General features: G+C 42.1%; 5 protein-coding genes and 1 long non-coding RNA gene across 6 annotated transcripts; 3 read left to right on the plus strand and 3 right to left on the minus strand.

Moving 5' to 3' along the window:
• Nucleotides 1-565: 565 nt before the first annotated feature.
• Nucleotides 566-4,931, minus strand: LOC129595844 (phospholipase A2 group XV-like). The gene is made up of 7 exons (XM_055492974.1): nucleotides 4,368-4,931; nucleotides 3,957-4,113; nucleotides 3,408-3,526; nucleotides 3,158-3,256; nucleotides 2,363-2,590; nucleotides 1,740-1,990; nucleotides 566-1,152 (listed from the first exon to the last, which is right to left on the minus strand). Exons 1-7 carry the CDS (start codon nucleotides 4,537-4,539, stop codon nucleotides 877-879), a joined length of 1,302 nt encoding a protein of 433 aa, XP_055348949.1. The 5' UTR covers nucleotides 4,540-4,931; the 3' UTR covers nucleotides 566-876.
• A 128-nt stretch (nucleotides 4,932-5,059) lies between these two features.
• Nucleotides 5,060-7,920, minus strand: LOC129595845 (uncharacterized). Its single transcript, XM_055492975.1, has 5 exons — nucleotides 7,172-7,920; nucleotides 7,045-7,111; nucleotides 6,546-6,641; nucleotides 6,261-6,410; nucleotides 5,060-6,024 (listed from the first exon to the last, which is right to left on the minus strand). Exons 1-5 carry the CDS (start codon nucleotides 7,484-7,486, stop codon nucleotides 5,417-5,419), a joined length of 1,236 nt encoding a protein of 411 aa, XP_055348950.1. The 5' UTR covers nucleotides 7,487-7,920; the 3' UTR covers nucleotides 5,060-5,416.
• Nucleotides 7,921-8,460: 540 nt separating this feature from the next.
• LOC129595908 (uncharacterized) lies at nucleotides 8,461-9,291 on the minus strand. Its single transcript, XR_008691372.1, has 3 exons — nucleotides 9,168-9,291; nucleotides 8,913-9,094; nucleotides 8,461-8,733 (listed from the first exon to the last, which is right to left on the minus strand). It is a non-coding gene; the product is annotated as an uncharacterized LOC129595908 (long non-coding RNA).
• A 2,959-nt stretch (nucleotides 9,292-12,250) lies between these two features.
• Nucleotides 12,251-15,638, plus strand: LOC129595904 (uncharacterized). The gene is made up of 3 exons (XM_055493039.1): nucleotides 12,251-12,376; nucleotides 13,373-13,712; nucleotides 14,204-15,638. Exons 1-3 carry the CDS (start codon nucleotides 12,356-12,358, stop codon nucleotides 15,412-15,414), a joined length of 1,572 nt encoding a protein of 523 aa, XP_055349014.1. The 5' UTR covers nucleotides 12,251-12,355; the 3' UTR covers nucleotides 15,415-15,638.
• Nucleotides 15,639-17,082: 1,444 nt separating this feature from the next.
• On the plus strand, nucleotides 17,083-19,600 carry LOC129595903 (uncharacterized). Its single transcript, XM_055493038.1, has 2 exons — nucleotides 17,083-17,629; nucleotides 17,960-19,600. The coding sequence occupies exons 1-2, from the start codon at nucleotides 17,320-17,322 to the stop codon at nucleotides 19,231-19,233; spliced, it is 1,584 nt and encodes a 527-aa protein (XP_055349013.1). The 5' UTR covers nucleotides 17,083-17,319; the 3' UTR covers nucleotides 19,234-19,600.
• Nucleotides 19,601-21,795: 2,195 nt separating this feature from the next.
• LOC129595906 (uncharacterized) lies at nucleotides 21,796-23,376 on the plus strand. Its single transcript, XM_055493041.1, has 2 exons — nucleotides 21,796-22,085; nucleotides 22,326-23,376. Exons 1-2 carry the CDS (start codon nucleotides 21,839-21,841, stop codon nucleotides 22,991-22,993), a joined length of 915 nt encoding a protein of 304 aa, XP_055349016.1. The 5' UTR covers nucleotides 21,796-21,838; the 3' UTR covers nucleotides 22,994-23,376.
• Nucleotides 23,377-23,591: the final 215 nt, after the last annotated feature.

A 23,591-nucleotide genomic window follows, 5' to 3' on the forward strand; every position in this document is an offset into this window, starting at 1 on the left:
GCGCTTTAAAAGGTTTCCTTAAATTTTTTGTATTCAGTTTAAGTTGTTAAAGAATTAGGCAAAAAATGCTCGATCGGTTTTACGATTCGACTGCCGTATCGCATCTCGGCTGCATGACGAAACGCGCTTTTAACTCTGTAGTATCAATAAAAACTAATTGTACTTTCATTATCATAAATGCTTTTCACAATTTTTTCTGATTTGAATGGAAACTAAAAGGTTGTTCCACTGGTTATACTTCGGCGGCAAGCAGAGTAAACGTAGTGTTATGGCACCGCAATGGAGGTTGCTCGGGTCTAGGATACGACGAATGCGGTTTTCATAAACGTTAACACCTAGTTAACTTTCAAATCGTTGCTTCTCTTTAGCAGATTTAAAATGCTGATTAAAAGTGTTCCATAACCGGAACTTTAGGGCCAACGCGAGAAGGTTGCTCATAATGATAACAACTTCTGAACGATTTAGCGAACTTTTGTGTTCTTGTTGTGGCGTGATTGCTTACATTATAGAATTCGAGTTTACTGAATGCGAAATTTTTTAAATCGGTAAATGTTGTCATTGCAACATTGCTTAATTGTGATCTTTACTTATAAAATCATAGCAAATACCGTTCTCAGATGCCTTCACATCAACAAAATTACAGCGGCTATTGAACTCCTAACTGTTCCATCAGAAGAAAATGGATTCTCAACAAAACACATGCAAACCAGAACAAGACACGAAACAGCTGAAAGAAAACATGTACAAGGCAGCAGCGGTTGAACAGGGAAAACCAGTTCCGAAGCACCAGAAAAAGGAACCACAACGCACGTAATACTTGATCGCTACCAACATCAATTGGCTTCGACATCACAGACTATAGAAAACTTGAGCTAATCATCTGAATTCTTTCAAATCAAACACCACCTTTCCGATAGCGTTGAGGACGTTCTTATCCGACAGCACCGTCATGTGATTCACCCCCGTAAACGGGAAGAGATGGATGTCGTTCGGTATCATCTTCTGCCACAGAGCGCACACTTCCAGACTGCGCCGGTTCACCGTGCCGTCACCATCGCCGTTGACCACTTTGGGCGACGTGTCCGGGAACTGGCCCTTCCCGTAGATCATCTGGGTGGGTGTGTCCACACCCACACCATACATGCAGTACATCTAAACCAAATAGTTCATATATTTTCATATTTATTTTAGACCATTCAATATATCCATGCAAAGAACATATCACACAGTATCGCGGTAAACCATAGTAATAAAATTAATACAGCATATATTTAAGCTGGTTACAGGAGTCTGTTGGTTCACAGAGCAATATCTTAACCTTTCAACAGATGAAAGTGATTCACTTTCATCGTAATTTTTCTGCAGTTGTTCATGAATATTATCCACATTTTGCTACAGATCTAATAATAGTAATAATAATAACAACAATTAATTTATTACAGTAAATAACACTCGCAATTTATTTATTAATCTATTTATAAAAATTTAGTTTCAAATTTATATAACAAATTTTCCCATATGCAACATTTACAAGCATAAGACATTTTGAATGACACATTAGCCATTACTCTACGATATTCTGGCAGAATTCGTATTACCGTTCCACCAAGACAAGGTTCTACCGTTGCAAGGTTACGAGCACTATTCAAATTCAGAGATAACACCGCGAGAATTAATATTTCGTAAATCTAAGAGACTAAGACGTTCATAAATGCTCAGAACTTGTGTTCTATTCGTACCGGAACGCCTGGCGGTTTGAGTGTGACCAGATTGGATGTCCGTTTGTACATCTCCCATCCGTCGGGAAAATTCATATCCGAGAAGAAATCTTGCATATTGCTCAGGGAATAATTTCGCGTGGGCGTTATTACAAACGTTTGGTTATTATCCCAGAAATCCGGATGGGGAAAGATGAAGGTCAAGCTGGGATTCGTGCGCTGTTCGGCGCGGATACGGAAGGCACTGATCAGGGCAACATTCATATTTTCACCTATTATACAATTTAAATCGATCAATATTAGTATTTAATCGAAAAGAATTCAAGAAAAACACACAAATAAAATTCTCAACCAGATATAACAACAAATAAAATAGTAACAAGAATTTCAAATCAACAAATGCTCAATTTTTGCAAAATCTTGGAATTTTAAATTGTCTATGGGCAACAACGAATTAATGATAATCGCGAGCATTCGTAGAGTAGTGGCGCTAAAGTTACCACCTGTGACTGGAATCAGCTGTTTTACTTGAAAAGCGTTTGGTAACGAATTTGATAAATTTTTAAAACCAACTGTATATATTAATTTTTACAGGTTCTGTCCAAGATATCCAGACGAAAACTAAACAGACACACTCAGCCTACCTGACGCAAAGGCTTTAATGGCTTTAACCGCTCCACCCCACGGAGCGCCCAGACTGATGAAGGATTTTATATACTTGGCTTTCCATTCGGGTGTCTGCTGGTGAAGAAAGTGTAATCCAATCAAATTACCCATGGAATGGGCAATAAACGTCACGGCGGTTTGATTATTCAATTCGTACGTTTCCTCCACTAATTTCTTGAAGGCCACAAAATAATCCCCCAATTCATCTGTCAACAGCAAAATCGCATGTCAGTATAACCGCTTAATACTACTCTACCATGACGGTGACTTATTTAAAAAAAAGTCCAATATAAAAAGTGAAAACGATCAATTAAACAAATGTCATTGGTCAGATGGCCACTGCCACTTTTAGAGTTTCCTGTAGGCAGCCAATCCACTACACAATTTCATGATCATATTATCCCGTGTACTATCAGCATTCCATTTACAGTTATTTATTTTTGTTTATTAGAAGCAGAAATACGAATAAAAGCGATAATACAGTTGGACACACCATTATTTCAATGTCTGTCATCTATATGTGGAAGCAAATTCCCAAATATAACGAGCTCGTACTTTGATTCAATATTTGAAGTTGGTGAAACAGAATGGTCATGTGAAATACTACTCTATACACACGCGCAAGCTGGCCATCAAGAAGAGCTACGAAAAACATAGCTACGATTATTCTGACACCGACAAAAAAAGAACAAACTTCAAGAGAATGGACCCCACTAATATAGTGCTTAAAAATCGAAAAACAACAGTTATCAATTGCATGAAATTTGGCTTACTGGGAGCTTTGCGGAAATCGTAAGGCACACCACGAATGGACACATCCCGTTTGTATCCGTTAGCCACCAGCACGTTGGCGATGTCAACAAAATACTTGGCTGCAACGGAGAATTCATACAATCGTCGCTGTATCCGTATATTAATTTTACAGAAGCAATGAAGGATTAATAAGGATTAATCATTATCATCGTAAAAATTACTGTATGTAATTCACTCGTCGCTAAAGAATTTAAAACGCGTATTGCGTACAAATGCTAATGCGACTGGGATCCAGATATTCCACCGATGAGCTGTTGCCAAATCCCACCACGCGGATATCCACACCCGGAGAATTCTCCGTCTGATCCGTAACATTATTGTAATTGAGCCTAATAAGGCAAAAAAGCAAAAAAGATCAGATATTTGCTAATGCAGGACGCACAAAGCCTGTGCGCTACATCTCCACATACAAAACATTGCAAGGTCATAACCGCAACCATGACATGGAAAAATTTACTAACTTGCAGTACGAGTATTTATTATACACAGGTCTGCAATGGGGCGAATAATTGCAATTAAATACCATTAAATATCGAACTTCAAAATCTGGTATTGATACACAAGTACAAATTTACAATGACATGATAATGAAAGTTGAGACAACCACGATCACGATTTCGCAAACTCATTTAACTGCTGACTAGTGCTGACAGATAAATGTTAAATAATTCAACGTAAATTCAATTTAAATTAATACTGATTGCAGCAGAACGATACAATTTAAAATTATGATACAGAATGATTCAACAAAGTACCCACTTTATATTATCAATCCAGCAGTCCAGAACGTAAGGCAACAACAATTCAATATTCAACCATAAATCAAAATATCCCGCTGTCTTCTGAGCACACAGATAATGCACAACACTGGGTTTATCCAGTTTCGCTTCAAACTGGCTGCCACCATCGCCTGGAACTGCAAAAATACCACAACAATTATTATCGCGTCATTTTCAACACTCTTTTTCGTACACCTGCAGGCTTACATATTTGAAACTTCAATCACTACACGACCATGAAATGTTGATAGACTGTTTTTAACTCATGCAGTAACACGATAATCGTGCTGCAGAATATTCAGAAATTATCAGCTATTACAAAAAATCTAAATACTAACTTATTCTCAAAACAAACCAGAAAGCACAACGCGCGCTCTTATCGCACACTTACTAAGAATAACGGGCGACACCTGCATCGAGCCATGCGGCCAAAGCGGTGAATGTTTTGGCAATAATTTCCTCCACGGGATGCTGAAGGAAGGATTGCGAATGATAACCTGGTTCGTGGAAGCCACCAGCAGCACAACCACGAGAAACGTTGCAAAAACGGAAACGTTGGCCATTCTCACAAGATACTGGGCTTAAAAAGTAGGAAATATTACAATAAAATTTGTAAAAATTAAAACTGCAGATAATATTACACAGGTCCAGAGAAACAACAACAAAACGGGACCTCGCAGCAAATCTGAAACGGCTGTGATTAATTTGGCTAGCCAGCTGATCGAGGTCCCAACTCCTGTTTCACGCTCTGAGCAACTCCAAAAACGCAATGGTAAAACATTAAAAAAAATTTCTGAAAATCTTTAAACAAAACCTAATGGTGTAGAAAATAACAATATACTACAAAACTTTATTTCGGATTTTCTGATAAAATACAAAATTTGGTGTAACATTCTGATAAATCAGGTGCAGAAATCATCATTCACAAAATCAAGGCTGATAATGACAGAGAAATCACCACGCGCGCGCCGTTTCTCCGCAACACTGACCAAACCAGTCAGTCGATCAGCTGATTCAGCAATTCCTGGCACAGCGCCGACGGCAGCGTTACACTTCCGGTACGATAAAGGGAACCGACTGAAGCAGCGCGCAAATGTTTATTTACATCGATTCACACAGTACAACAATGAGGAGACTGTACAATCAGGATAACGTGCAATCAAAATTTCAAATCGGATAAAAACGCGCAAAATATGCGCTAGTCCGGTCATAATCAATATGATTATTGTCTCGACGCCAAAATTAATAAAATAATTTCTATGAATAAATATCAAAGACCGTTATCTTGACCAAAAGCAGCATCAAATATTAACCCGGTTTAAAGATAAAAAATGTCACAAGACCGTGTCAAAATTAGGAAAACGATGACTATTTCAAAGACGTACCACTTTTTAGCGATAACAACAAGAACAATTCACAAACACAGGGAAAAATTATGAATCAAGCCGCGAAATTTCCAGATTCCACAGTCTTTCCCGCAATATCATTCTCCTGACCGAATCCCGCCGCCATCATCCCGTTTCCCGCAACTGTCGGATGCGGATAGGGAACGACTTCCGGTTGCATAACTGGCAGAAGTCCCGACGGAACAAACGGCGCCGCGTTCGGATTCAAATCGCTTTTGATCGCCGTCTGGATGAATTCTTCCTCGGTCATGTTGTGATTGTCCACCTGCGCCGGTTTGTCCGTGGCAGAATCCTCCTGGATAGGGAAGAGCTCCTCTTTCCCGGTGATGAGATTCCAGACTTTCTCGATGGCCGTGTCCACGAGGCCTTTCTCTTCTTCAAAGGATTCGTCGGCGCTCGCGGTCAGTGTTTCCTGCTCGACATCTTTTGGGGTGATTTCTTTTGGTGCTTCCTTTGGTGTGTTGGCAGGGGCGTCTTCCGTTGAGGGTGCGGGGATGAGAAGTCCGACGACGGTTCCCGCGGCAGCCGCGACTTTCTCCGCGGCGCGAAGGAGGAAATTCTTTTGCTGTGTTTCGTCGGATTCGGGTTCTGGTTGGGTACTGACGTTGGATTCAGTGCCGTCCGGCCGTTCCGTATTTGCGCCTAAATATTAATACTAAGTATTAATAAAATGCGAAAATTATCAATAAATTACAAACGAAAAACAAGAAAATAAAAATAGTATCTGATTCATTATTTGTGAATTTGCTGAAATATAGTAATGTGAAAATGCTATAAGTAAGAGAAGAAAATTTCACTGCAAAATCGAATTTCATGATAATCCGCAGCGTTATCACTTCACAAGAGAATTTTATCCCATTTTTTATTCTATCAATTACCTCCGAGTGTGAGATCCTTCTGGAACCCATGCGAAAACTCTTCACAGGGAGTGTCCAATGGCCCAAGACTTTTGATTGCAACCGGTTCTTTGACTTTCTCACGAGTTCCGGTATTCTGCAGCGCCTCCACGACTAACTCCTTCTGAAAATCTATAACGACAACAATCTTTACTTACGCTGGCTACGCATAATCTGTAAATTAATCACTTATAACTTATAAGTACACATAACAGTCACAATATTAGAAACGTGGAAAAATTAAATATTAATTCACCATCCACATACCTTGCATATTTGCGAAAGCTTCGGATTTGTCAACAGGTCCAAGACTTTTAATGGGGACTTCCGCTGACGGCGATTTTTCATCCGCAGCCGGACTTTCTGAAAATACAGAAATTTGTGAAGTCTCATATAATGCAAAAAAAACTGTACGATTACGAAGACCACACAAAGTGTGATCGTTATAATGGCTAAATAAATAATTTAAATTAAACAATTTTAAATTACTTAATCGTTTCGATCGAATGGATACTGGTACTTTGATCATCACTTCGGTCTTCAGAAATTCTTAATTTATTAACTAAATAAAATTAATTCAGTAAAACATTGATATACCGTTCACCTGATTTGTATTTCATTTCAGGGAAACAGCCATTTTTAAAGTAATTTAAAGCAACACAATTAAAGTAATTTTATGCATTAAATTACACGAATATAATAATAAACTTATAAATTAATACAAATTAACGCACATTAAAATTTCATATTATTTGCACATTTTTACCTTGCACTGAATCGCCTGCTGATGTGAAGGGAAAACTATGGATTTTCTCGGCTGATTTCTCTGAACCCTATCGAATTAAAATTAAATAACCAAACCAATTTGTTTGTAAATTTATAAACCATTTTACCTGCGGTTCGCTGGTTTCGGAAGCGCGGTTGTGCGCCACGACGTCCGCCCAGGTTTTGGGGCCTTTTTCCTTCTCCAGCTTCTCGAACTCTTCATCGACGATCTTCTTGCTTTCCTCCAACGGTGTAATCTCGGTATGGACTCGCTCATGGCCCAGCATGGATTCGGGCAGCGGCAGGTCTCCCGGCGCCTTGATGTCTGCTTGAAATTCTTCGTCGCTGCCCGAAACTGATGAACGGCGCTCGAAGGAAGGCTTCTCAACTGAAGCTCGACGATTCTTTCGCGCTTCTTTATGGCTGACGGCAGAGTTTTCCATGATTTGATGTGATTATTTATAGAGATAGATCACAATAAAATGTGGATTCAAATTGCGGAAATCTCTAATCAGATTTCATCCAAAATAAAATGGAAAGTTGGAAGCAGCACGCAACGAAATGGCTGAATGACGAATCTATGGGATTCCAGCAAGAAGGACGTAGGAGCTTCTGCTTCACTCTCAGAATGCAGACCAGATTTACAAAGATGCAGACGCAAACACTCACACGTATAACGTATTGTAGAAGAGCGTTTAAAAACTGTGAAAATCAAAACTGAATACTTTGTAGTATTTCCACGCGGTTTGAATAATTGCAAGTCATAAAATTTCAGTGATTTGCCGCCACTGATTTCACATTCAAATTCCTCCAGGATCACATTAATTTCAAGTGTGGATTATCGTCCGAAAAAGGACGTAGAACAGATGAGCGGGAAATTCCACTTTCAAACGATGAATGGCGCTATATGACTAATCCTAGCCATTCGGCAGTACGAGGAGTACGTACGCGTCGTAGTCCCGTAGCGCACGGTGCCACTGCCGACACGGATGTGGACCGGTTCATACTGCTTTATACGTACGTAAGTACCGTAGACAAGCACCGGTTCTTCGACCTCGTGCTCTTTAAACTCACTCATTAATTTAATTTTACGCTTAGATATAAAATATCGCTTATCTTAATTTACGCTTAGTACAGTGTAAATCGAAGTGGTTATGTACTACTGTAATATTTTGCCGCAGTATATATATTTGCAGTATTAAAAGCCATTTTACTCAAGTATTAATTATTAGCTGTTATACGGTATACCGCACTATTGTGGGTTAAATAGCCTTTTTGCTAATTTGCCGCCCACTGCGTTACAATATTTTGGCGCACTATATGAGTGCCCACTCCCACAACAGCCTTTAGCAATTTATTTTCCAGCAGTTTCCGGTACACATAAATCAAATTTACATACCTACTGATAATTGTCGGTCTCCAAGAAATCACTTGGGTAGTGCGTTACACTGCAATGCTCTGGTATCCCGTCTACGGCCTGGTGCGTGCAGCCATCCATAGCATCCAGACATCCTAATGTCCGATCCGCTAAAAAATTCCTTGAACGGTCCAATACGTTCGGGGCCTCCAAAGGGTCTGGCGCAAGGCGCAGGGAAACCCAAAAAACGGAGTTGTTTTTTGCGTTTCCCTGCAGGAATTACCGGCTTTATGGAAATTTCGTCTCCGAACGTTTTGGTCGATGCGTACAAAACTACAAATACAGCTGCAGTTACCACACAGTTGGTCTTGACCGATATAAAGTCTGTGCGGACTGCGGAGCATTTCGACCGTTGGGAAAAATTTCTGGACATTTCGGTTGATGCAAGAAATTTTTCTGATTTCAAAGAACCGCTTTACGGTACCACATTAAGAGCGGATCGAAGAGCATACCGGTGGGAAAATTAATGACCTCATTCCGCGGGATGCCAGCTCTAGAGTAGGCGTGGACACCGTGGTCGGTATTAGCTAACGCGGTGTACTGTACGTTCAACGCCCAGTGGAATGCCCTGTTTCCTCCCGAGGCCGTCGAGACATCTTCCACTTTCGGGAGGGATCATCAGCGACAGCTGGCCCTGATGAAAGTTATAGATCCTTTTAGCTACATGCATAGAATTTCTGGACGATGTCCAGCTGGATTTGCAGTACCTCGAAATTCCCTATGTGAATGGCTGTACACAAATACAAGTACACAATAATTATAACCTTGTTAATGCAACGTTTGACGGCTTGAGTACAGAGGAGTACGAGTAAAACAGTAAAAAGAAAAAAGTAATAAATGTTATCATCTTCTCAGTCACACACGCACATGATCGGGACTACGTACAGTACTACGTAGTGCAGAGTGCAGAGTCAGACTGCAGCATGAGGAAATGGACATTTGACAGTTGTTGCTACGGTAAAGGCCGCAATCAGTACCCACTTTTGCTGGTCCATGCTCGGTTTTTTGTCAGAATGTCAGTGATATGTTGACACGGCGTGTTAGCATAAATGAGAAATACCGTTTAGAGAAACGACCGCAGAAGTCTTTGTTGAAGTGCACTTGCAGATCATTTTTATTGCATTTTGTGTGCCTTTTATTAGCCCATGATTAGTTATTGTACCTGTTTGGCTGTACTGTGTATACAAGTACTGGTAATACAAAAAGTAAAGCAATTTTCGATTAGGAATATTATTTGTTCCGCGTTAAATCAATTTCGCGCATAAAGCAACAACAATGTACTGTAAGTACTCTACATGTACGATGTATAATAATCACGCTCTACATGTACAGTTTATTGCTATTAGAACCCGGCAACATTTATGCAGAACTATGCCCCCCAAGGGTTCCTTAAGCCGATGACTGGCGAGTAAAGACTGGGTACAGAATGCGCAAGTAACGCACATGTGCTAATAAAAATATAATTTATTAGACACAACAGATTGAAATTAAGGGGATTGCTTTGCAGGAGTGTGGTAGACCTTTACACATCCATGCCAGTTCCTGTTTGAACATAGAATTCAGACTTACATGGGACGCTATCGTGGCCGTTAATTGTGATTCTCGTCGTGCAACGAGGCCGATGCAGTGCGACATATAACCATAAACCGCCCTCACAAACACGGTTACTTAACTTTAATGAAAACAAATAATATGAAAATAGTTAACTTTAATAAAAACACGGTTAAATTTACAAATCTCATGTTACATTTACAAATCTCACAACTTTATGGGAGAATGCAGAATAGAGTGGGAGAAATAGTAAATAAGGGCTCCAACCAAACGTTTGTTTTGAGTGTCATTACGAGAAGTATGCACAGATGTACAAGTACTCTTATCTATAATTATGTGTGTACGATATATTGTACAATGTGCACTGAGGTTGATTAAAATAAAAAATGCTTCTTGATTGTGACCTTTACGTATGCATGCCGGTTAATCATGGTTGGACATGGACAGAATTGCGGGTCGATCGCCGACCGTTGCCGTTGTCGCCGTGGAAAGCGATACAATGCGACTAGCAAACCTTTTGCTAGACTGTGATGCAACCCTTCCACATGTTGTGGTCAGCATCATGTGAACTTGTTGTCGGTACTCCTCGCTGACCGCCAGTTATACGAAGAAGTTCAGCGAATAATTGACTCTATTCCAAAGGTTGGACCAACAATCCTGATTGGTCTTGTAACACGTGGTTTGGCTTGGCGTGTGGATTTGCTATGACAGTTAACATGGTCTACACGCCAGCACGTGTGAGCTACGTCACAGGGGGTGGAGAGGAATTGTGTCAATTCGCCGTCACTAGGACATTACACAGCGGTAAAATTGCCGCGATGGCCGGTGAAATCTCAACACGCAGCCCAAAGTTCTGAGCCAGCGCTAGACCGTAAAGCAGCAGACTGGAAGTTTGCGTGACAACGTAGAAAGCGGCGGTCCCAAACAGCAGAATATGATTGGCGATGGTGTTCTTATTGCGAGCTCGCAATAAGCCGCTCAAACCGTGATCAAACCCGCGACTCTCGAGAGTCGCGGGTTTGATCGCGGTCGGAGCGCAAAAGGGCCTGTGTGGCGCGGTGTTCTCTGCGAATGGCGCAAGTAAGGATGCTGTTTACCAGTAGCAATAAAACGAACTTCCCAAAGGAGATAAACATCTGTAAAAGGTCACTCAATAATCTGAACAGACGCGTTCTGAATGGCTGCATGGATTCATGTGCACAGTAATGTCAAGACTTTCTAATAACGTTCGAAAATTACTTAGCGCAGGAAATGTTGTACTGTACATCTGTTCAAGAAAAAAAAGATTGGTGCTAATCCGCTACGAAATTTTATGCAAAGCAATCGTCACATTGTTCTCAACCATGATTTTTCCACGTCCGTTTTCGCCAGATTTGAGTCATTCAGTTCAGCCACAAAACGCTACTCTGTAGTTTATACCAGTTAACGTTGATTACGATACGAGATATCATTTTAAAATATGTCAAAATACGTGCACCACTTTACATACGATGACTACTGCATTTTGTAAATTTAGATTATGGTACAATTGAAATATCCGTACGTGCATCTTTGCAGTACGATTCGTCTACTAGCGTCTGGGTAACTGGGTTCATTCGTGACGTACATATATTATCTTTACGATTGATAATTCAACAGAATGCACAAAACGATTAACAGTTATCGATTAACAAGACGAACTAATAGTGCACTAGTACTTCACTAGTACTCCACTAGTACTTCAATGTGGCAAGTGGCAACAGTTACTTAGTTTAAAAACCGGGGTTTGCTGGCATAAACGGATATGACTCCACCAGCTGTTATGTGTTTATCTTCATTCAAAATACAAACTTGCATCACATAAAAGAATGCACATTATGCTGACTGCTGTACAGCCATCTTACTGTGTATAATATAGATATATACTATATTCTGAACTGTCATTGCAAGAATTACTGCAGTTATTTTAAGCGCATAGGTCATCCACGAATATCGCAATGAATAAAACACCGGATTACAGCATTTCCGGCGACTGGATCGCCAGCGAATCAATGGCGAGTAATAACACTGACTACATGGTGCATAAGTGCCAGCACCAATGTGCACATGACTACTAATATACAATACTACAGATATATCAATGCCGCCGCCTTGATAGCGCTATAAGATACCGTATTAACTGCGCAATAACAGCTACTAATTGAATGGGCACAAAAATCATTTTGTGCATTCTCAGGTGCGTTAATTTCCCAACATATGTTTGGAAAATCCTCATCCACTATATGGTGATCTGGAGCTGGGTGGACATTCGTTATGCCGTGGAGTTTTTGGTGATGACGAAGATAGTTAACTACCTGCGCGACATATGCATGGAAATATGCGATTGGTACGTAAGCCATAAGTTCTACTGTACTTGTGACCTTTGGGATTTGATCCCTTAATGCATAGCCCACAGCACTTCAGGATATCTGTAATGTGTAAACCAAATGTCAAAAAGCCGTTTTTTTGAATGCGTGGGATAAATCGTTACGGTATTTTCAGGACGTTGATTGCATTCGCGGTAGCACGATTGTTAGCTTACAGATATATTATATCAATCCATTTGGTGTAATCCTGACACACCCCACGCTATACCAACCTGGCTTACTGTACGGTGTGCGCTATCATATTTATTGTTATCGGTGGCACGCAGCATGCTGCCTTCGTACAAAGTGGCTAACATTTACTGGACAATTTCGGCTTTCCCATCGAATTATCTGGATGGAAAAAAATACTGTCTGGCCGCACGGGGTGAAGCGGTGGGAAGCAGCTCATGGCGCTTAACGGTCAGGGATTTTAGCGGACTATATTTTCTGTTGAGTAGTTTAAGTATATACTTGTATGTACAGCTACTTACGCTAAATTCTTGCGACCATATCATTTGCTTCTGTACGAAAACGAAAAATGCATTCCTACTACCAAAAAGTCCATAATAATGTTACGAGTATTGCTTGCATTTTTAAACCTGCGGACACAGTTTTTATTTGAGAGTACAGTAAAACCTCTCTTAAAATGCACTTCTTTATTAAAACACTTCTTTTTAACGTTAAAGTTGTAAGGAACGAAGTCAGATTACGCAAAATTACAATTTACAAAATAATAAATTACAAAGAACGAGTTGATTACTGCCAAAATATAAATTGCACACTTCTACTTGTGGTAAGTACTTACTCTGTACTTAATTTGGCAGCTGTCTGACCACTCTACGTCCTGTATGAAGCGGCGGTCACCTTCACATGTTCGTTTGCGCAAAACTTCTCGATGTCGATTGTCGATTCATACCGTGCATCCAACAACACTTCTAATAAATTCTGTAATCGCATTTTTTCTAATGATTTCGTAGAAAGCAGTCGGGAATACGACGGTTACTGAAATGGGTGACATCACTCCCCGAGGTGCTAGGCGTATTTTGTCCTTCATGGACAAAGTGGCTGCCACCGAAGATCAGTTCATGAACTTGTTCAACAACTGCCGTAAGCAGATATCGGAATCGGGGAAGAAGCAGGGTGCTTTGATCACCTGTTGCGCAGTGTATACGTTTTCCAAGGACATCAAGGATATCTCGAGTGTGGAAGCGAACGATTATGGAATGGGAAAGCTGGAGCGTGCGAGATTGGGGACTGGCGAGGAAATTCTACCGTTGCCTGGGTGGATGGAGAGCGGAGTGGGTCTTCGAGCAAACTGTAAGTCTGACCATGCGTGGTGATGAGTTTCAAAGGCATCTACAGTACAGCAACTTGAAACCAGATTATCAGAGACTCAGAGTAATTATCAGACTAATGAATGTTATTTTTTAATTTGAATGGTATTATTAACAAATGCAGCAGCTGTAATGAGGAATAAGGCACCTGTAACAGTATTTAACCGAATATAATATGTATCGAGCTTCCGCAGTAATTCATAACTGATTGTAAATTCGGACTTTAACGGGTAAGTATTTTGGTTTTAAGGGTGAAGAATTTCGTTTTGCTTAAGGGACTATTGTTAAGATTCAACTGGCTTTTGGGTGCCGATTGTTAGCGTTAGCAGCTAACACTTTCGCATCGGTTTCGGTACTGATTACAGTAATCTGCCCATCGTGCGTCGTGGTGCGTATTGTGTACTGTACACAGAGTCGATTTTTAATGCATGTCTCGCCGAGCTAACAGATCGGTTGTGTGCTTATTTTTTTCAGTTGGTGAGAAGGTCGGCACCAAGCGAAAACATTCCTCCGGCGATGCCAGCAAAAAGGGCTTCGAGGTTCCCTGGACTGCCCATATCCGATTGGAAAGTATTCCGCTGGGGTGTATATTGGAGTCTGTTCAGTTGTCGTTCATCAATCCGGATGCGGCAGGCAGTCCAGTCGTTAAGATCGACGTGCCGGCCCAAGATGCCTGTAATTTGTATTTGATCAACGACAAGCTGATGAATATTAAAGGACAAACGTACTCCGAGTGTTGTCGTGGATTGGGCATCTTCCGACAGGCGTTCTGCTACATCACTCTTCGTGTGCCTCTGCGACTCTTGATACGCGAACAACTGAAACACCTGCGGAACGGTTTTCCGGTTGCCCCAGCAAATGCCGTGCAGAAAGATTACTCCGGGCACGATAACGTCACACTGGAGTGCGGAGAATCGAGTATCACTGTGGAGAGAGATGTCTTGACCAACATCTCTAAGGAAGCAAAATCATTTTTTGGTCCGAGAACGTATGGATCCATGAGCGTGTGTTCCATGGGTGTCAGCAAGGAAGTTGTTCTGGCTGTGCTCGGCGTACGGGATGCACGAACTGACTACTACCCTCTGGATCCATACAAAATCACACTGGACTTTCTGTATGAACTGCTGACGCTGTCGACGGACTGGGGCGTGCGATCGAAGCGCTGGACCCAGTTAGCGTTTTTAGAGTGTCTGTGTGCACCAGGTTTGGATTTGCAACAGGTGCCGGTTTTGGCCGCTGTGGAATGTCTGAAAAAAGATTATGAGATAGCGAAAAATGAAGTGGGCGCGAAAATGGTCGCTCTGGGATATGCTATGGTGCTGCGGGATATTATGATGTCTGCGGATCGTGTGTTAGGACCGACACGTTTTCATCTGGAGCGCAGTGTTGCGGCAATCTTAACGGATACAGAGCTGACTGAACCCTCGAAAAACCTTGAAAACGAGCAGCAGGATATCACAGTTACCATTGTAACTTTGACGGGAACTCGAACTGTGCTTGAGGTAACCACGGGGGATACAGTTGAAAATTTGAAGGCTGCATTCCAGATGCGAGCGGGAATGCCCGTGGACCAACAAGGTCTGATATTCGGTGGACAACAGCTGGAAAACTGGCAAACGCTTTCCGATTGCGACATTTCCCATGGTGCTGTCATACACTGTATTATGAATCTGAGAGGTTGTTGAGATGGACGTGTCGAGTTGTTCTATCGTGGTTTATATCGGTAAAATGCGAGTGCTGTATCGTACTATGTTAGTATGCCGCGGTAATGGAAGCACTTATTTGTTGCTGTTTAATGTTCTTTATTAGGAGCCGCATTGTAGAATGCTATAGCTCGTTTAGTTCGTTACGTTTTTATACAGTACATCTGGGTCCGTACTTAAATGGAGCTGGTGTACAGCTGCGGTGACCACTGTCCGTTTTGGTATTTCTTTGGATATCTCTTTTTGGCGACTGTTCAGCCTTTTTTCTAATGATGTATCTTATTACACCGTTTATGAAATAGTTAGAATGCTGGATGACAGTTAAACATGAGTTAAAACTTGGGAGTATCAGATTTGTATTAGTTTGTGTCGGCAGAAGTCACTGTACCTAAATAATCCTCTATTCTTTATAGTAACATCTATAGAATAAATACAAGCGATAAAGCTAACGCTTTCGCATTACGCATTCGTTTTTGGCAAGCGTTTTTTCGCCCTGATGTCTAGCATCATTGTTCCGAGCACGTTCCGAGTACTAAAACGTTCCGAGTACTAAAGCGTTCCGAGCACTTAGACGTTCCGAGCTCTTGGGGTACACTTGATAACTTGGTCAATTTTTTATGAAAATAGTTGACAGTTGTTTGTGCAAATCGATTTTAGCAACGGCAGTGGAATGTAAAAGCTTAAAAGTCGTTGATCTGTATTAATTCACACGCGCCAGCCGCTAAGTTGTCATATTTCCAACGTACAGAGTATGTGAACGTTCCGAGCACAGGGCAAATGAAAAATAAAATCGTTTTTAACTGCATTATTTAATTTTCCCATAATATGCTTCACATTTAATAATAACAGTACGCATTTAACATTTTCCATATTATATAGATATTCTACATGTTATACATTTGAACGTTTGCTGATATACGGGATATTCAAATACAGCAAACAATACGAGCAAACAATACACTAGTTTCATTTTACAAAGAATTCACAAACATTTAAAATCCACAGACTGATGTAAATTTGTACAAACCTTTACTTATTTTTTTATTTAAACAAATCTGGACACTCATATCAGAGTGAATAATATGAGTATTATATTAATAACTTTGCTCATATTAATCTTGTACTTTCTATTAATCACTTTGTAATACTCACTTTCTAATAATTATTAATCACTTTTCTTATATTATTGTACATGATACAGCACATCCTTTCCGTGACGGCGACTTCCTTCACACTTGCTGGGGATTCTTGACTTGAATAATTTTTTATATTACTCATATTTTTCTCGTACGAGGGACAGATTCCCGACAGATTTTTTACGATAGTACCGGTAAGTCGGTAACAGTTCTGTTCATTCGTTTTGTATTGTATAAACTATAAAGTGGCATTACTTACTGTATCTACTCCAGTTGTCGCTGGATATTGTTACTTACCAAAAACCTAAACTACATGTAGTACAAGGCAAGCGGCATCTCTTTCCCCTCTCTTTAGTACCGTTTATCTCTTTCCCCGGCTGCATCGCTGCCGTGTGTGAGCGCACACGTGACACATTTCATTCAGCTATTTCACATCCAAACCGGTTTTGCGGCTGCGGCAGATTACGCAACTGATCCTGTGCACAGATAAGAGCGCTGTGCCGCCTATGAAAAGGCTGAATCAAAGCTTCACGTGTGCGCTCACACACGGCAGCGATGCAGCCGGGGAAAGAGATAAACGGTACTAAAGGGAGGGGAAAGAGATGGCGTTTGCCTTGTACCCATTATTCAGATTGCTGCTGTCGATCATCAGTTTCGTGAAGAAGGTTGCCAGTTTGCACCACTGAAGGTTTCGAGCGACAAACACTTGCAAGTCATTTCGCAGAGAGTAGTCGGGAGTGCCTCGACTAAAATGGGTGACGCTCTTCCCCGAGGCGCTACGCCTAATTTCTGTTTCGTGGACAGAGTGGCTGATACGGAAGATCAGTTCGTGGACATGTTGAAGAATTGTCGCAAGCAGATTTCGGAATCCGGGAAGACGCAGGGTGCTGTCATCACTTGCTGCGCGGTTTATACTTTTGCGAAAGACATCAAAGATCTCTCGAGTATCCAGATCAATGATTACGGCATGGGCAAGTTGGAGCGTGTGCGACTGGTTACTGGGGAGAAAATTCTGCCGTTGCCTGAATGGATGGAGAGCAGAGTAGATCTTCGCGCAAACTGTAAGTCGACGGTGTACTTACCAATATTTGTAGTCACTTGCAGTGCGTAAGTGGGAATACGAGTATGGTGCTTCTTTTCTGTATTAATTTTAAACGATCTTAATGATGAATAGTTCTCTTACATTCAAATGGATACGAGTAGTTGGAGGAATTTGCGTATTCTTTGTTTTACGTTTTCTCGCATACAGCAGCAGTTTACTGATTTAGTTGCAGCTGCTCATTGTTATGTATGCCTATGGTTGATCCCTCATATTCGTTCATACCTTGCTGGATTGAAGAAAGAGCTGTTTTGTCACCGTATTCGAATTGAGACTTTTGTGTTGTTTTCAGTTGGTGAGAAGGTCGGTACCAAACGGAAGCATTCCTCCGGTGACAGCAGCAAAAAGGGCTTCGAGGTTCCATGGACCGCCCACGTTCGACTGGAAAGCGTTCCGTTGGGTTGTGTGTTGGAGTCTGTTCAGCTGTCGTTCATCAATCCGGATGCCGACGGCAGTCCTGTCGTCAAGATCAACGTATCGGCCCAGGATGCCGGAAATCTGTACGTGGTCAATGACAAGCTGATGAATATTAAAGGGCAGACGTATTCCGAGTGTTGTCGTGGATTGGGCATCTTCCGACAGGCGTTCTGCTATATCACTCTTCGTGTGCCTCTGCGACTCTTAATACGCGAACAACTGCAGCAACTGCGTAGCGGTTTGCCCATCGTCCCCTCTGCGAGCGTTCAGAAAAATTATTCCGGTAAAGATAATGTGACCCTGAAGTGCGGACAGTCTAGTATCACTGTAGATCGGGAAATCCTGATCAACATCTCCGAAGAAATGGAATCGGTGTTTGGCAAGAAAAAGTCTATCGAAGTGAGTGTGTGTAAAATGGGTGTCAGCAAGGAGGTTATTCTGGCTGTGCTCGGGTCGGTAGAGGCGCAAACAGATTATCATTCTCTGGATCCGGACACAACTACGCCGGCCTTCCTGTATGATTTAATGACGCTATCAACGGACTGGAATGCTCGATCTAAACTTTGGACGCAGTTGGCGTTGTTGGAGCGTCTCTGTGCACCGGGTTTTGATCTGGAACAGGTGCCAATTGTGGACGCTCTGGAATGTGTTAAAAAGGATTATGACGTAGGTCGAAATTATTGTGGCGCGGAAATGGTGGTTGTTGGGTTTGCTTTCGTGCTGCGCGATATGCTTGGTGCCGGTCATGTGCCAACGCCGATACGAATTTCTCTGCAGCGAATCATTACCGCGATCGTAAAGGATACAGCGCCGATGAAATTCGTCGAATCCAGCGCGGAAAGCGATGAAGAAGAGGCTCAGCGCAGCTATCAGCGTAATACCAGCTGTCATAAGTACATCGTAGATATGACCGGACGTATGACGATCACCATCATTAGTCTGACGGGAAAGCACACTTGCATGGCAGTGTCCAAGGAAGATACAATTGAGAATGTGAAGGCGGCATATCAGGAGATTGAGGGAGTCCCCGTAGATCAACAGCGGGTAATGTTTAGTGGGAAACAGCTGGAAGACGGTCGAACACTTTCCGATTATGCCATCCCCGATGGAGCTATGTTGCACGGTGTATTGCGTATAACCGGTTGTTAAAATAGGCGTGTCGGCTCTTCGAAACGCTCATTGTCCTTATTCGCGTTTTTACCCTTTAATACGACTAACGGAGTCTTACCATTAGAAGTTGAAATAAGAAGTTGCTCTGACTTTGTTAGACGTATTTTAAAATATGAATGAGCGCAGATATGATGGATTCAGTGGAATAAGTGCCTACTGTCTGTACATCGTTTCTTTCCTTATTTCTTTATTTGTTTCTTTACTCTGTATGTTCGTGCTTGAAGGAGATTGCTGTACGAGTTTACGCTATGGTGCATAACTGCCCTTGGGGATAATTTGCTAAAGCAATATGGTGTTTATTTAGATCCTTCCTTTTGACGACTATAACCAGCTACTTCGGTTTTGAGTAAAGGTTTTGCAATTGATGATGTGTTTTGTGGGTATGAATATTGTAGTTTAAAAATATATAAAGTTTATAAGTATGCTGAAGGAAGTTGAAATGGGTAATTCGTTTCCTATGCGGTTCTCTTTTTGGTAATACTCGTATGTTAGGAATTTTTCGTTGCTTTCGTTTGTACGAGTACTATACATGGTTATTAATCAGGTTGCGTGGGGGGGGGGGGGCGCCAGTTCCAAAATAGCTCAAAAATTGAAAACAATTGTAGAAAAGTGGCTCAAAAAAGCCACTTTTCTACGCTTTTCTATTGTAATTTTCGGTGCGCCAGCGCCAGTTCCATTTTTTCGCGCCAGCGTCAGTTACGCCAGCTCCCGGCGCACCATTTTTCCGATTTCTCCCTCCGGGAGGAGGGGGGGCCAGCGGGCCCCCCCTCGCGACGGCTCTGCGGCATACGATTGACGAACGTTTACTGTGAATGGGACCCCTTCAAAGGGCAACATCCGTCGTCGTTACCGAATGGAAGGGGGTATCGTTTCGTTAATACCGAGGACTAGGTCCAATAGCCTTTGGGATTAACTGTTAACACTATCGACCCGACGACATCGCACATACGGTAAATACAGTAGTTCTGCTATGAAGGTGCCTGCAGGTAACTGATGCACTTGTAGTTCTGATATGAAATCTGCAGCCTAGGAGTGCGAATAATACTGGAACTTCCGACTTTTAACGCAAACCTTGTCGGATTCTCAGCGGTACACGTAACACGAGAGCGATGTGACCTTTGTGATTCAGCGTACGATAGTGGACCGCCATTTCATAAAAATTCTACCGCACATTACCGGGCTACTGTATCGACTATCTGTATTACTTCTACTACAAGATGAACCACGATCAGTATCACGGGTACTACAACGTATTTTGCACGTTTTCTGGTGTTTGATTTGCGATATGGGATACGACTGCGATACGGGATACGTTGTCTGGAAGATTCAAGAAAATTGAATGTGGATTGAATGTAGTACGAGTATGTACCGTACTAACGCTTGCGCGTCGGATCGGGACCGGTGTGGCCGGTGCTCAGTCCCTATCACCTGCTTCTTGGTTTAAGTGGTCGATTGTAATAAAATTTCGACCATGTATTAAACTATTAATATAATTTTGTGAGTGTTAGGAAGAAAAGTGCGGCATCCGTTGGTCATACAGTTTGAAAACCTGGAGTTGTTGGTTTATGTACAGTACAGGCAGTACAGTGCCACAGAGACTGGTACTTAATACACAGAGAGGCCATGTCAATCGAATCGCATGTAATGCAGCGTTCCGCTGTGCCGTTCAGCTTAAGACCCCCGCTTCGAACACAAATATCATTGGCAGAAGTGCCACTTTTTGGCCATGCGGATTGGCTGTATTTATGTTAATGCGCAATTGTGGTTGGTTATCCAAATGCAACCAATCCGCACAGTCTTGTTTTGCTGCATGGATTGGCTGTATTCGAGCACATTTTGAGATACAACCGCCGTTCGTGGATGGTAGGCCAACGACAGGGGGTCTTAATCTGCACGGAGAACTGAATCACTTGCAAAGTATTGTGTGTCCTCTCTATGTATTACCAGTCTCTGTGACAGTGCTTTCCGCGTATTGTTTAACCGGCATGTGTTGTTCCGGGTCGGTAGGCGTGAACGGAGCAGCGGCATTTTCACTACATGTACAAACGGCTGCCCTTTGAGCTTTGCCGTGCCTGGGATTGGACGGCATATAAAGTGTCTCGTGAGTCGTGAGTCTCGTGACTACAGTCTCCGCGGTTTGCCTTTTACAGTCGATCATCATAATTATAATTTTGTTGATCCTTAAACGAGGACGATTGGATTTCCTTATGTTGCTCCTTTGCCAACTGTAATAGTTTGTTCTACTTGTCGAGCGGAACCTTTTGCCCATTTTATTGTTTTTGTTCAAATCATCGCATGATTTTTATCATCTTAGCAGAACTTCTCTGATAAACAGAGAACTCTTTTCGGGTAAACACTTCTCTGGTAAACAGAGAAATTCACTTGTAAGCAGTAATTAGTTTCAACAAATGTTTGATACGATCCTTTACCTTTCAGTAACAACAGTAATCATTGTTGCAGAATAGTGGGTATACCTAACAGTTTTTCTGGACTGACTAACACGCGAATAACCATCAAAATGCCCAAACACCGGCTTCACGGAACGAAACAGCAGAACTTCCGATTTGTGGATAGAGTAGCTGCCATGGAAGAGCCGTTTCTGGAAATGTTGAAGAACTGTCAGAAGCAGATTACCGATGTGGAAAAGACGCACGATGCCCTTATCACTTGCTGCGTCGTGTACACGTTCGCCAAGGAAATCGCGGATATTAAGAGCATGCAGATGAACGATTACGGGATGGGAAAGTTGCAGCGTGTGAGATTGGTTACTGGGGAGAAGGTTCTGCCATTGCCTGTATGGATGGAGAGCGGTGTGACCCTTGAAGCATATTGTAGGTACAATTGGCTTAAACTGTGCTTTAGGCAAAATAGTTGTAATGTATGGCGTCAGGAAATCTCGTGAGGCCATAATAGTGTAGAACTAGAAATACGCTAGTTCAAGTGCTTCACTACAAATGTAAATCTTCACCATAAGCCTCCAATCTTTAATACACAGCGGTTTGATTAGTACGTATTGTTCGGGCAGTTCCGTTTGCGTATAGCCTTGCTATGCATTTTGCATGTTGTTTTAGTTGGGCGGAAATCTGCCACAATTCAGAAACATTCCTCGGGCGACAATGACAAGCAGGGCTTCGAAGTTTCATGGCACGCCAATATCCAGTTGGAGCGTGTTCCGTCTGGATGCACGGTGGAGGCTGTGAAAGTGGCTTTTATTAATCCAGATTCCAAAGGCAGTCCAATCGTCAAAATCGGAGCATCGGGTAATAATGCCAGCAGTGCTTCCTTTATCAACTATAAGCTGAAGAACATCAAAGGTCAGACATATTCCGAATGCTGCCGTGAACTGGGTATCTTTCGAGAAGCGTATTGCTACGTAACTCTCCGCGTGCCCTTGCGACTTTTGATTCGTAAACAACTGCAGCCGTTGCGGTCTGATTTGGCGCCACATGCGCTTCCGACTGGAGAAGGCAACTATGACGGTAATGACAAAGTAATCCTGAAGTGTGGACAGTCCAGTGTCAAGGTGTACCGGCATCTCTTGGTCAACATCTCTAAAGAAACAGAAGCAATTTTTGGGAAAAAGAGGTTTGGACAAGTGAGTGTGTACGAGATGGATGTAAGTAAGGACGTTGTGATGGCTGTCCTGGGTCTGGTGGAACCGGCAGATCGGAATACCCATATCCCGATTACTATTCACTGGATCCGTTTCAAGTTGCGCCTTCGTTCCTTTATGGGTTGATGATGTTGTCCACGGAGTGGAATGTCCCAAAGGCAAAATTGTGGGCACAGATTTTGTTTTTGGAACGTCTGTGTTCACCGAGTGCCGACCTGCAGCAGATTTCTGCCGTGGAAGCTTTGAAATGTATCAAAAAAGGCTACGAGTCAAACAAGGACCAGATCGGGATGAAAATGGCTTTAGTGGGATTTACGTTCGTTCTGCGAGATATGATTCCTGCGGGGAATGTACCGCATTCAATACGCTGTTCTCTGGACATGGTCATTTTCACTGTCTCCCATGACTCAAATCTGAAAAACTTCTTCCAGACAGCGGAATCGTTAGCCGGAAGTAACGCTATGACAGTTGGCGTCATTAGTTTGGCCGAAAAATTTATACGCATCAAAACGTTCCCGTCGTCTACGATCGAGAATGTGAAGGCTACTATAGAAAAGCAAGAGGAAGTACCAGTGGACCAACAGCGGTTAATCTTTGCTGGCAAACAGCTAGAACACGGCAGAACGCTCGCCGATTACGGTATTGGCGATGGAGCTATCCTGTATCTTGTCTTGCGCTTACGCGGTTGTTAAGAAGCAGGAGCAGCGGGCAGCCATAGAATACC

The sequence above is a fragment of the Paramacrobiotus metropolitanus genome, unplaced genomic scaffold (assembly GCF_019649055.1).
Source record: "Paramacrobiotus metropolitanus isolate TYO unplaced genomic scaffold, Prichtersi_v1.0 Parri_scaffold0000083, whole genome shotgun sequence".
In the NCBI taxonomy this organism is placed as follows: domain Eukaryota; kingdom Metazoa; phylum Tardigrada; class Eutardigrada; order Parachela; family Macrobiotidae; genus Paramacrobiotus; species Paramacrobiotus metropolitanus.